General features: G+C 44.2%; 1 protein-coding gene across 8 annotated transcripts in view; it reads left to right on the plus strand.

Annotated features, from left to right (window-relative positions):
* FKBP4 (FKBP prolyl isomerase 4) overlaps window positions 1–12,811 on the plus strand; it is an 84,896-nt gene that overhangs the window by 42,747 nt on the left and 29,338 nt on the right. For all 8 annotated transcript variants that reach the window (XR_014792514.1, XR_014792515.1, XR_014792516.1 and 5 more), the window contains exons 5-7: window positions 2,696–2,852; window positions 3,100–3,190; window positions 8,340–8,423. Coding sequence is in view for 2 of the 8 variants with exons in the window: in XM_084859957.1 (XP_084716083.1) it covers window positions 2,696–2,852; window positions 3,100–3,190; window positions 8,340–8,423 (332 nt within the window). In the remaining 6 variants the exon portion in view is untranslated. The remainder of the gene's footprint in view (window positions 1–2,695; window positions 2,853–3,099; window positions 3,191–8,339; window positions 8,424–12,811) is intronic.

Here is a 12,811-nt window from a genome sequence, read left to right on the forward strand (position 1 = left end):
TTTGAAGTTGGTTTCCAGATATGGGCTTGTTGAAGAAGCACAAGCCAGGTTCAGGTTGGGATGTAACTCTAAGCTTTTCCACCCTGCTAGGTTCCTGCTTGGGTAGTTTAGCAGCTCCTGATTACAAGAGGAGCCAAGCTGGAGCAATCGGGCTGCATGCATGAGCATGCTTGCTCATGAATTGATAAGCCAGGATTCTGAAGAATGTTGGCTTAGTGTTTGGTCCAAATATGGCCATTACAGTAAAAAAAAAATAATGCATATTTGTCATGGACGTTAAGACCTTAGTTTATGATTCTCATGCTTTTTGGAACATGAGTAACTTGTAAGTGCCTAAACTGTTTTCTTAAACCAAATATTTTTGGTGTTTGTCCTATAACGTTTTTCCTTTTTTTTGTTTTGAAAGGAAATTATATGAGCCCTCCTGGTGTGGGGTGCAAAATTCAGCTTTACTACGACTCTGTAATAACTACCATTGCACTTCAGGGTTTTGAAAGCATTGAACATATATTAACTCAGTAATTTTACATCAGCCTGGTAATCTAGGCTATTTTTCTTATTATCCCCATATTATCCCTGCTTTTATTATTTTCATAGTTATCTATTGCAGCAAAAACAACCAAGAGTCTTCTGGCACCTTTAAGCTTTTGTGAACTATAGTCCACTATAGTAGTCTAGTGAGCCAAGAAGTGTATGAGGCATACAGTTAGTTCATTGTTATTCCAAATTGCCCCCAAAGGGTGGTGATAAAGCTGAAACAGAGTAGCTTACCACAGTTCTGTGATGTGGATTTATCACAGACTGCAAATCAGGTGAACCCATGGCAGTGATCTTAGAATACATACAGTTGAAATCACTATAGGATGATCCAAACCTCGTTCTACAACCAATCACAATATGGATTATATAGTCAAACATATACACATTTTACAGATAGGGCATAGAGACAGAGATAATACATTCATTGTGAATTCTTTCATGCCTGCACGTCTTTACACGCACGGTGCTGCCCTGCCCTTTCTCCACCTAATGATGTCGGCTGCAGCAGTCTGGTCCAGCTAGCAGTTGCTGTTTCTCTTTCTGGAAGAGGCCCCACCCTGGAAGTCTGTATTTGCTTTGAGCCATGCATCTCAAAGTCAAATGTTGAAACTGCTATAATTCAGGTGTCCTTCGTCAGATTTGGCTAGATAATATCCCTCACCAGCCAAGATCTCTGTGCCAGTTTTCATCCTGACAGGACTAATTTTTATTTTCAGGCATTACAATGGTAGGGAGCTGAAAAACCTACTGTCACAACTGTATAAAAACAGAACTCACCGCAGGTTCTTTCTGGCACCTGTAATGATAGAGCTGAATACCAGCTAACTGAATGCTAGTTTAGCTGTCAGTATTGACCCTCATTATATTCTTCAGGTGGGTGCCTGCCTCGGACTTGCCTGCCCAGCAACTGCCACTCCTCTTGCCTCCTTCTCTTTCACTGGGCAAGACTAACAAGCACTCTCCAGCCACATAAATTATCGTTTTACTTTGTTAAGTTGCCTGAGAGCCAGGTGCTGTACTGCTTCCTCTTTTCTTTTGAAGCCCAGTGTGAACGGAGAGGATTAGGCTGTCATAAACCCCTTCCCCTGGTCTTCTGTATATTGCAGAGGTGAGGGGGAGCAAATGATCCTCTGATTTTATACAGAGCTGTAAAGGAAGGGAGGGAGGGAACGATACCTCCTCCTCCCATCTCGGGCACCCATACAAGTAAGAGGGCTATTTATATTGCTAAAAGGTGCTTGGTTAACTTTTCCCAGCTGGTGAGGAAGGGCTTAGACATGGTAGTGGGGGTGGGTGGGGCAGTGGCAGGGAAGAAGTGAGAGGAGTATTCCAGGATGGGAAACCTGCCAGAAGCATGGGGGTGGGGCATCATTGATGGCTGTACTGGCATTAGTTTGGCTGGTATGCATGCTTGCCATTTGAGTTACAAGACTGTGAGGAAGCTGACTTCCCATAGCAGATGAAGAATCCACTGTGATCCCTATTTTTATGTTATCTAGGTCATCATCCTGAGTTCAGAAAAGCATGTCTATTTTTAATTGGGCCATCAGTTGCTATTAACCAAGATGCAGCAGCGCAGTCATAGTTTCTCTGAACAAATTCTAGAAATTGTGAATGAGTGCGAAAGGATTGATTTCTTCTTGATTGCCCCTGGTTTACTCCAGGGGAACATTGTTATTTCGCTGCTGTCAGAAGTAGGACATGGAGTTGCGTGGACTGCTGATTTAACCCCCGTGTAGAAATTTTTACATGCAAGTGATGTCTGCTATTGGCCATAGGATGTACTCCCATTTATCAAGCATAATGGCACAATAACCAGTTCTCCATAATGTGGAAAATAAGATTCCTTACTGACACACATTTGGACGTTTGGAATTTAGCTTCTTTTTGCATCTGATACTGATTCTGTGTATTTCAAAAAGATAATTCACTCTCCCAATGCATGTTGGTCTAGCACCTTAATGATTTTATAACTGTGATTTCCTGGGTGTGTCACGGCCCACTACAGCGAAGTATGCTATAACCTCCATCTGCTCTCATACCATGCTAGGTAATGACATAATGCTAGTATTGATACAGTGCTTAGAGTGTTGAGAGTGATTCATAATGCACAACCTCAGTAATCCCATATAAATATGCTACTTTTTTGTACCAGTTGAGGTAGAAGGTTGGCATGGAGACACAGTCTTTGACAAACGGGAGCTGCGGTTTGAAATAGGAGAGGGAGAAAACTATGACCTTCCTCCAGGCTTGGACAAAGCGCTGCAGAAAATGGAGAAGTTGGAAGAGTCTGTGGTGTATCTCAAACCCAGGTATACCCCCTGTCTTGAAGTGATCCTGCCAGACCTCTTACTTGAGTGAATGAGGCACAGTCTGTTCTTGCCATTGCCTAACTTTGGGGATTGGGTGTGTCCTTGGGAGCCTTCATCTTAAAACTCATTGATTGGGAGATTCCTTGTTGAGTGGTTAATGGTGTGATGCCACTACATGGCTGACGTTCTTTTGAGTGAAAAGGGATGGGCTGATTTGGCTCTTAGAAGCTTCTCATTTGTCTCACAGCTATGGTTTTGGAAGTGCTGGAAAACAGAAGTTTCATATTCCTCCAGATGCAGAGCTACAGTATGAAATCAAACTCAAAAGCTTTGAAAAGGTATGTATGGGAGGGATTCCTCTGATAAAAAGGGGATGAAGAGAGGTTTTGCTTTTAATTAATCAATAACAAGTATGTGTGTGAAGGAGGGAGTAATAACTTTTAGGGACATGTATTAATATCCCATAACGTCTGTTGGCCTTGCCATATTTCTCTTTCCTGTCTGCTTCCTTCGGGCAGTTTGAGATGCACAGTCAAGGAAATCGTTCCGGCAAAGAACTGTGCTAAAGATTTAAAATTTCCAAACGTCTTGAAGCCTTGAAGGGGGGGGGGGGGAGCAAGGCAAAATTGAAATATGCCGTATTAATTTTCTTAGCTGATCTAAATTTACTTTACAGACATAAAATGCACTATGCATAATTGGGTTAGCTTGTTTAATTATGCTGTCTAATTTATTTTTAAAAATTGTTTGAGTTTATTTAAATGGTCCTGAAATGAGTCTCAATAATCTGTATCATCCAAAAGCACCTGTAGTTGCACCGTCACAACTCTTTCAAGACTCCCCGGGGGGGGGGAGTGTTGAAAGAGTTGTGACGGTGCAACTACAGGTGCTTTTGGATGATAAGAACACTTATCATCCAAAAAGAACACTTATCATCCCAAAAGAACACTTCCAACTGGACAGTAGTTGTCCAGAACCTTTGCGTCCAGGATGGATTGATTTATCTTTAAAGGAAGCAGGGAACACTCCGCCACATTAAGAAGCATTTACCACAGCCTAGACCCATCTGGTCATACCCCTTCAGCTAGCTTTAATCAGCCATGATGGCAAGGACTAAGTAAGTACATGGTCAGATGCATACTCAAGCATGTTGTCCACATTCTCAGATCACATCCACTGAAACTGATCCCAGACAACTGGGCTAGCTGCAGCGTTGGACACCTTGATCTGTCACAATAACAGCATCAAGGTCACTCTGGAGGTGAACAGTTTTATCCTCAAAGTGCTTTGCAAAAAGGGCATAGCAGGCTTCCAATGGATCTAAACCTCCATTCACCAGAGTAGATGTTAATAAACCCCAGATCTCTCTGAAGAGCTCTGCTGGACTTGAGGATGCAAGGGATGCAGCGAAATAAGCCCGTTTGCTGCCCTGACTGCCACGCAATAGGCACAGTTATGTGCTCTAATACGTGTTTGGTCAGCTTGCGCCATTTTCACTCTGTACATCATCCAGCTTGTTTCATTGCTTGCAGCTCTCTGGAATACCAGGGAGCCAAACTGACATCATGGTGCTGGAGAGGGCATTCAGGAGGGATTGCACCTCACCATTCCATAGTGAGACTAGGGCCTCGACAGGATTGCCAGCTCTATCCACTGAAACTCCCCCAGAGCATTCAGGAATGAATCAGATTCCATTAGTCTCCAGGGGTGGACCATCTGAATTGGACCCCCATTCCTGCAAGGGGAAACTGGAGTTATGAGTACAAACCTCACCAGAGTATAGTCTAACCATGACAACATAGTTATTTGGATCCCCCCCCCCCCCCGATTTTCAGACTATCCATCTCATAACTTGGGGCAAATACCACATTGAGGATATGTTCTTTGAGTTGGGCCAGTGATAACTTGAAACTGCCCCATTGTTGCTATGGAGGGTATGAAGTCCTGAACCAATCCATTAGAGGTGGTCTTGGCATGAACACTGAAGTTCCTCAGGATCACTGTCCTGGGTTCCTCCAGCTTCAAGCCAGAGACCACATCAGTCAGGGCGGCTGCTGGGCAGCTTGGTGGGCAGTACACCAGTAATATTCCCAATCTGTCTCTTTGGCCCAATACCAGATGCAGGTGCATCTGCAGGTGCAAGGCAGCCCCAAGATGGTGGGGTTTCCTGGTGAGGGAAATGGAACTCCAATGGGTTATGGCAACATCGCTCTCCCACCCCCGACCCTGTAGCCTGTGCTGATGTAACACTGAGTCCCCAGGTGGGCAATGCTGAGTCAGATCAACTCCACCCAGCACACCCACCCAAGTCTCGGCTTCATCATCCATAAGTAACTCAATGGATGAGTAAGATCTTCTTATGAACTGACCTGGCATAAGTAACAGCACTACCAGGCGGGAGGGGGAGGGGAGTTGGAGGAAGGACCAGAGAAGGGAACAGCATCTCACATCTGTATCTGCATCTCCCACAATGACCATCACTCAATAACATCCTGAAGCTATACCCCTCAAACACATATTCCACAACCCAAACACACTCTGCCAACAAGCAATCTGTCCATCAGCAACCACACCAGTAAACACACCATACCACAACCAGATGTGAAACCTCTTGAGGGTGAAAAGTTGTCAACAATCACCCAGAACCTATTGAAACTCTCCTCCTCCAGGTAGCTTTCAGTCAGAGGTGTTACAGCTTGATCTAGTGAATACTCTCAGCAGCTAAAAGGCAGATGCCAATAATAGTCCTGTCCCTTAGTTCCCATCTATCTCACAGCCTTATAGTGTTCCTAGCTGAGGGAGCGACAGCAGTCAGATTTTTACAGCTCTGTGGGTGCGAAAGTTGTAAATAATCATCCAGAGATCATAAGCAAAGCAACAGCTAGTGGAAAAGACAGTTCTTGCAGTTTGCCTCCCTGGCATCTTCCTTGCCTGATCACGGGCAGATGGTTGGAACGTCCTCTGTGAGGGGAGGAGGGGCCCAGCCCAGCTTGGTGAAGCAGAAGCAGCAGGTTGGGACAGCAGGGTTGGCAGATTGCCTCCCTGGCTGCTTCATATTTGTATGCTGTGCAATTATAGTTGCAAGCATGATGTTGAAGGTGGAGCAGTAAACTATTGTACCCAAATATACTCAAGTATGTGTTCATTTTTGGTAGCTGGGAAAATACTTGCATACCACAAGTAATGATCCTTCTTTTCAAATAGCTTCAAATAGGCTGGGAGAAGGAAATGTCTTGTCTCTAGCCTAACAGGCCACAGTGTTAAGGACTATTACTATATCTGCATATTGAATTAATCTTGATAATACTGTTGAAATCTTTAGTAGCGTATCATTATCATAGTGATTGAGGATAAAATTAGCCACATGAAACCTGTGTTATTTACTTATACCCTACTTCTTTTTTTGAAAAAATATGTTTTTCAAAGCCGCTTAAGGGCAGGGGGAATCACAATTCATTGTCACAACAATGAAACACACATTAAAAATAAATAAAAACAAGTACAAAACAAAGCAGCCTCTGGTGCCCCCCTATGTATTTTTTATTTTTACAGAAAAGGGTTTCTGTAGCAGCAAAAGGGCCAAATTTAGCTTATTTGTAAGCTAAACTTGTCTGTTTTGGTGCCCTGTAGCTACTACAGGGCACCAAACAGTAGCTCTCTGTAGCACTATGGAGTCCTTTGTTGCTGAATCTTTCTTTCTTTTAATTTTTTTGGGTGGCACCCTGTGGACTGTGCCCCCCAAAGTATGTGACCTACAGGGGGACTCTGGGGGGCAAGAACGGCCCCCGGACCTCCCACAGTTGCCCAACCCCTGCTATAAGAACTTTTGGGGTCCTTTCTTAAATATGGATGGATTGAGGATCTCTTGTGAGATGGGAGAAAGGGAGTATTGTACAGAGGGGCTGTAGTTTGAGGGTTATTGAGTTCAGGATCTGATTAAGTTCAAAATCCAGATGTGTTTCGGGGGAATAATAATGGGATGAGGAACAGAAGGGAGCGGCAGTCCTAGAAGTTGTGATGAGCTGGGGATTCTTTGACAGTAGGGGGGCCTTTGGGGGGCTAGACGGTCAGATCATATTATACCAATTCCGTACCAGCTGCATTGGTTGCCAGTGTATTCCCAGGCCCTATTCAGTATGCTGGATTTTACCTTTAAAGCCCCAAATATTTCACGTTCAGGTTATTTGAAGGACCACCTAGACATGTAGGAATGTGTGCAGGTTTTAAGATAATCAGAAGCCCTGGTTGCTGGCCCACCATGAAGATTAGTCAGGCTGGCAGGCAGGCACTAGAGATAGGGCCTTCTCAGTGGTGGTTCCTACCCTGTGCAATTTGCTCATGAGAGATATACAGTTGGCCCCATTTGTGGCTACTAAAAACTCATCTGTTCTCCCTGGCTTTTAACTGAAAATTTTAATGGTATTTGCTGGTGATCAATATTTTAAAATCGTGATTTATTTTAACTAGTTTTATTAAAATTGTTTATATTAATATAATTTTATTAATATGTTTGTTGTATTATGCTGTAAGTTGCCTTGGGAAGACTTGAAAGGAGGCTAAGAAATTGATTAAATAAATAAATATTTTTAAACCTTGCTTTTAAAAACCAGTTCATAAGATTTTTTTTAAAAGATTTCTGCAGTGCAGAAACCTTTCATAAGTGTGAAGAGAACTAAAGCTTTTTTGCTTTTCGCTTTTTTCTCAAAGAGACTGAGAAAGCTACAGTCCTTTGGAATTCACATATCTTCCTTTTTTGCTCCTGACGAAGGGATTTTACACTCCAAAACACATAGAGCATACAATAAAGGCTATTGCCATTGTCCTTCACCAGAGATGTCCTCTTCTTCCTGTTTTGCGCATTTAGATATTTTCCCCCCAAATGTATATACACCACATTTTTTTCAGTTTTTCCTCCCAGGGATGAACAACATAAAGAAGGGCATATCATGTGTGTTGCACGATATGCAACACACATGATATGTTGCATGTGTGTTGCATGGAACTAGCTGCGCATTAGTTTCACAGAAGTGACTACAACAAGGGATCCATGCTGCAGATTAATCTAGAAACTGTAAAACCATCCTAGCACAGTCTATTCAGGAGAGAAACTTGGGAAATAGGGAAAAGGTACAAAACAGGGAATAGAAAGGCACTAAACGCTAAACCATCCTACTGCTGTGTGCTACATTGGCATGCAGGTGGTGAAGCTGAAGTGAAACAGTATACATTTATCTCATATTTACCGGTCCTAAAGGCTTAACTAAAGTTGGAATAAGGAAGTTATCCCTTGCTTGCTGTTTACATCTTCTTGCATCGCATTGTCAGTGTGTGCGCCTTTATGCTGAGCAATGGGGTTAGTAAGGTGATGTGTGTATACACTTGCCAGATCTTCCTCTATTTATGCTTCTATATTGTTCTGTGTCATTTTTCCATGGGCTCTTGTCTTCAAAAAAGCACCCTGCTGATTAGCTTGTTTTCTTTGCGTAGGCTAAGGAGTCCTGGGAGATGAACACTGATGAGAAGCTGGAACAAGGCACCATTGCAAAGGAAAAGGGGACCCAGTATTTCAAAGTAGGTATAACGAAGGGTTCTATGTTTGCTGCCAGGTTTTTGTATTCACTAGCAGGTTTTTGTAGTAGAACGCGTGCTTGGCGTGCTCTTGACTTATATTCTATTGAAACTAGGAATTGAGTGTCTTCAGTATTGGAAAATAACTAAAAAGAAATTCATCAAAAGAAATTCTTTATACTGTTGGAAGTGGCTTCTGGGTGCAGTGGTCAGAAAATTGAAGCCTTGCACAGTTCCAGTTTTTTTTCTAATCTAACAAGTTTAGAAATACATTACTTTGCTGTTGTGAAAGCTTTGCTAATCTAAATTGTACTGTTTGTGATGGTGAAACTTCTAATACCAATTGGAGGAGATATTATAATAGCACAGAATGTTCATGAACATTCCAACTGTCTGAATGTTTGTACTCCAGTGAGGAAAGCCAGTAAGGAAGACCTTCACTCCTCTGCTTATATGGCAGGTGGCAAGGTTTAAAATCTTCCAATATTACGATGCAAGGAATGGCCCTGCCCCACCCAAATAATTCCTGCCTTCCCTCTTTAGTGTGAAGAAGGCATCCAAGAATGTATTACGTTCTGGTACCTCCCAAGAAAGGCAAGGATCATACGACACTGCTTTTGTGTGTCATACCTGTGATCTGTGGCTCCTCCTCCAGTTTGTCCCTTTCTCCAATTTGCATCTTTCGCCTAGGACAGAGCTCTTGTTGGGCTATCTCCTCAACAACCTCTCTTTCCACTAAAACTTACTATCCTTTTCCTTGTAAGAGTCTCTAACCTTTTTTTTTTAAGGCTGCTTCTTTTTCTCATCTTTTCTTCCCTTCTGGTTTCTTCTCTCTCTCTCTCTCTCTCTCTCAAACCCCCCCCTCCCTCCCTCCCTCCCCTCCCCTTGCAATTTTGCTGCCTCATTGGGCCACTGGCAAAAAAGACTACCTCTGAGACCACAAAAATTAAAACAGCCAGGCATATGTGTATCATGCGGAGCCTCAAACCTTCCTCAAAGGACAATGTGAGTGTCCCCTGAGGTGCAAACAGAAAAGCAGAGGCATCAGAGAGGACAACTCCTGAGGAGTCCACGAGGGAGTTCGATATTGCCACCACCACCTGCCACAGCAGCTTCACTTGCTGCAACCAGGCCAGTCACAACTGTCTGAGGGAGCTTCACAAAATGCGGTGGTTTAAGCGGCGTTGGACCACATGCCACACTGACTTGCCAGCCCATACCTCCCTGCCAGCCATGATCAGAGAGGGCAGAGTCCAGCTTCTGCATAGGCCCTCCAGATCAGGCCCTTCCACAGTGGACATGTAGGCTTATCCCTGAAGGGAGCGTGCCTTTTTGGACAAAGGGTTGGCAGGAGAACCCACTCAGCTGTTTCTGTCCTCCCCAGGTCTTCATGCCAAAATCAGGGGTCATTCTCTACTGCAGGATGGCCACCAGGGGGAACCTTTGCTTAATTTTATAGCTCATCTCAGCCTGACAAAGCAGGATTCAACTCTCCTCCGCAAGTTATACAATCCAGTTTCTTATTGAATCCAAAGAGTGGTACGTGCCAAACTCACTGATGATCTCCTCAGAAACAGGAGGACAGGGCAAGACAGCCCCTCCCCCTCAGATTCATCTTCATCTCCTCTCAGACCTCGAAGAAAAATGAAGCCGGTTAATCGTTGCCGTAATTGCAGTGCTTCAACCTGGATGAGAGACCATACTCCATAAATGTGTCTGCAGGGGAATCCCCTAACCCCAGAACCATGGCTTTGGGAAAAGCCCCCCTCCCCAGTTGGTTGACCTATCAGTTCTGACAAAGAAGAGGAATGATGGTCAAATCCGGGGCCACGAGGGGATTCCTTGAACACCAGATTTTCAACAGTAAGGATTTCCTTTACCTGTTATCTAAAGCCACGTCTTCTCTTACGTTTGCAGTGTAAGGCACCAGTGACCCCTCAGCTAACAAATCAGGACGTCAGTAGTTCTGACACTCCCAACACTGGTCGGAGGAAGACATCAGCACTTCCTTCTGGCCTGAAAGTCCACAGCCTTGAATTTCTGGGTTCTGAACACCATAAGGAAGGTGTGAAGGGAGAATGAGAGTTACATGGATTTGTCAAAAACAAATCCTGCCATACGAATCTGATCTCATTTTTGGATCGGGTAACCTCCCTTGTGGACTGTGGGAATGCTGTAGACATCATATACCTTGATTGCTGCAAAGCTTTCGACAAAATGCTTCATGATATCCTGATGAGCAAACTAGTTCAAAGTGGGCTAGATGAAACAACAATCAGGTGAATCCATAGTTGGCTACAGAATCGGACTCAAAGAGTGCTTATCAATGGGATCTTCTCAAACTGGGGAGAGGTAACAAGCGGGGTACCGCAGGGCTCAGTCCTGGGCCCAGTGCTCTTCAACATTTGTATGAATGACTTGGAGGAGGAGGTGCAGGGAATGCTGATCAGATGTGCAGATGACACAAAATGGGGCGGGTTAGCTAATACTTTGGAAGACAGAAACAAAATTCAAAGTGATCTTGCTAGACTGGAGCACTGGGCAGAACACAACAGAATGAAATGTAATAGGGATAAATGCCAAGTTCTGCACCTAGGAAAAAGAAACCAAATGCACAGTTACAAGATGGGGGATACGTGGCTCAACAACACTACAAGCGAGAAGGATCTTGGAATTGTTGTCGATCACAAGCTGAATATGAGCCAACAATGTGATGTGGCTGCAAAAAAGGCCAATGCTCTTTTGGGCTGCATTAATAGAAGGAGAGCTTCCAAATCATGTGAAGTACTAGTTCCCCTCTACTCAGCACTGGTTAGGCCTCATCTGGAGTACTGTGTCCAGTTCTGGGCATCACACTTGAAGAAGGATGCAAACAAGCTGGAGAGGGTTCAGAGGAGGGCAACAAAGATGATCAGGGGACTGGAAACAAAGCCTTATGAAGAGAGACTGAAAGAACTGGGCATGTTTAGCCTTGAGAAGAGAAGACTGAGGGGAGATATGATAGTGCTCTTCACTAGTGCTCTACAGCCTTGGTGGAATGTGCTCTTTCAAGTACTTACTTGAAAGGTTGTCAGAGAAGAAGACCAGGATCTCTTCTCCATCATCCCAGAATGCAGGACACAGAATAATGGGCTCAAGTTACAGGAAGCCAGATTCTGGCTGAAAATCAGGAGAAACTTCCTGACTGTAATGGAACCAATGACCTAGGGAGGTAGTGGGCTCTCCTACACTGGAGGCATTCAGGACGAGGCTGGACAGCCATCTGTCAGGGATGACTTGGATTCCTGGATGACTTGGATGACTTGGATTCCTGCATTGAGCAGGGGGTTGGCTCGATTGTCTTGTTAGGCCTCATCTTGTTAGGCACCCTTCCAACCTACGATTCTATGATTCTGTGTAAACAGCACATTCCACCAAGGCTGTAGTCAACTCAGTGGCATTTAGCACTAACTCTCTTCTCGCTGAGAACTATGGCTACATAGTCCAGTCCCAGGGATAGCCTTTGCTGTGGTGATCTGTAATGCGCTCTACGTGGAATTGCCCTTGAAGATGGATCAAAGACTGCAGCTTGTGCAAAATATGGCAGCCAGATTGCTAGTGGGGACCAGAAGGTCTTAATATATAACACCAATTCAGGCCCACTTGCATTGGCTGCCTGTATGTTTCTGAGCCCAATTCAAGGGGATGGTTTTGACCTATAAAGCTTTACACAGCTTGGGACTAAAAGACCTGATGGAGTGCCTCTCTCTGCCCTACCCATCCACTACACTCGTCACCTGAGGCCTTCCTCCAGGTGCCTCCTCTGTGGGTGGTTTGGAGGATGGCAACAAGGGAGAGGGCCTTCTCTGTGGTGGCCCCCCAATTGTGGAACGCTCTCCCCACCTAAGTCTACCTGGTGCCAGCGTTGTCATCCTTTCAGCACTAGGTTAAGACTTGGTATTTGGCACGATATGCTAAGGTTTTAACTGTTCCTGAGAGGGTTATTGGGTGTTTTAAATTGTTTTATAATTTGTTTTAATGTTGTGTTTTATATTGTATTTTTAAGGTTTTAATCTTTTGTAAACTGCCCAGAGAGCTTCGGCTAATAATAGCAATTAGTCAAACACTATAAAATTGACCCTTATGCCTCTGCAGAAACAGCTTTCTGCTGGAGGGTGCTACAAAAGGTGGTCCTGCTCACATAGACGTGGCCTCCTCTTCCTTTGCCTAGCGTTGTGCATCCTGTTCTTGGATGTCTCCATCACAACAAACAGGAGTAGAAGAGTGGTCATTTTATTGTGAAGATTCTTTCCATTTTGGTATGATGGAGGCATCCAAGCCCTACCCTAAACTGCCAGGCTGAGTCAGTAATGCTTACTTGTGTCCACATGGCCTTGCTGTTGCTCACCAAG

This window comes from Heloderma suspectum, chromosome 5 (assembly GCF_057233095.1).
Source record: "Heloderma suspectum isolate Gila_16-S chromosome 5, 16-S_ref, whole genome shotgun sequence".
Taxonomy (NCBI): domain Eukaryota; kingdom Metazoa; phylum Chordata; class Lepidosauria; order Squamata; family Helodermatidae; genus Heloderma; species Heloderma suspectum.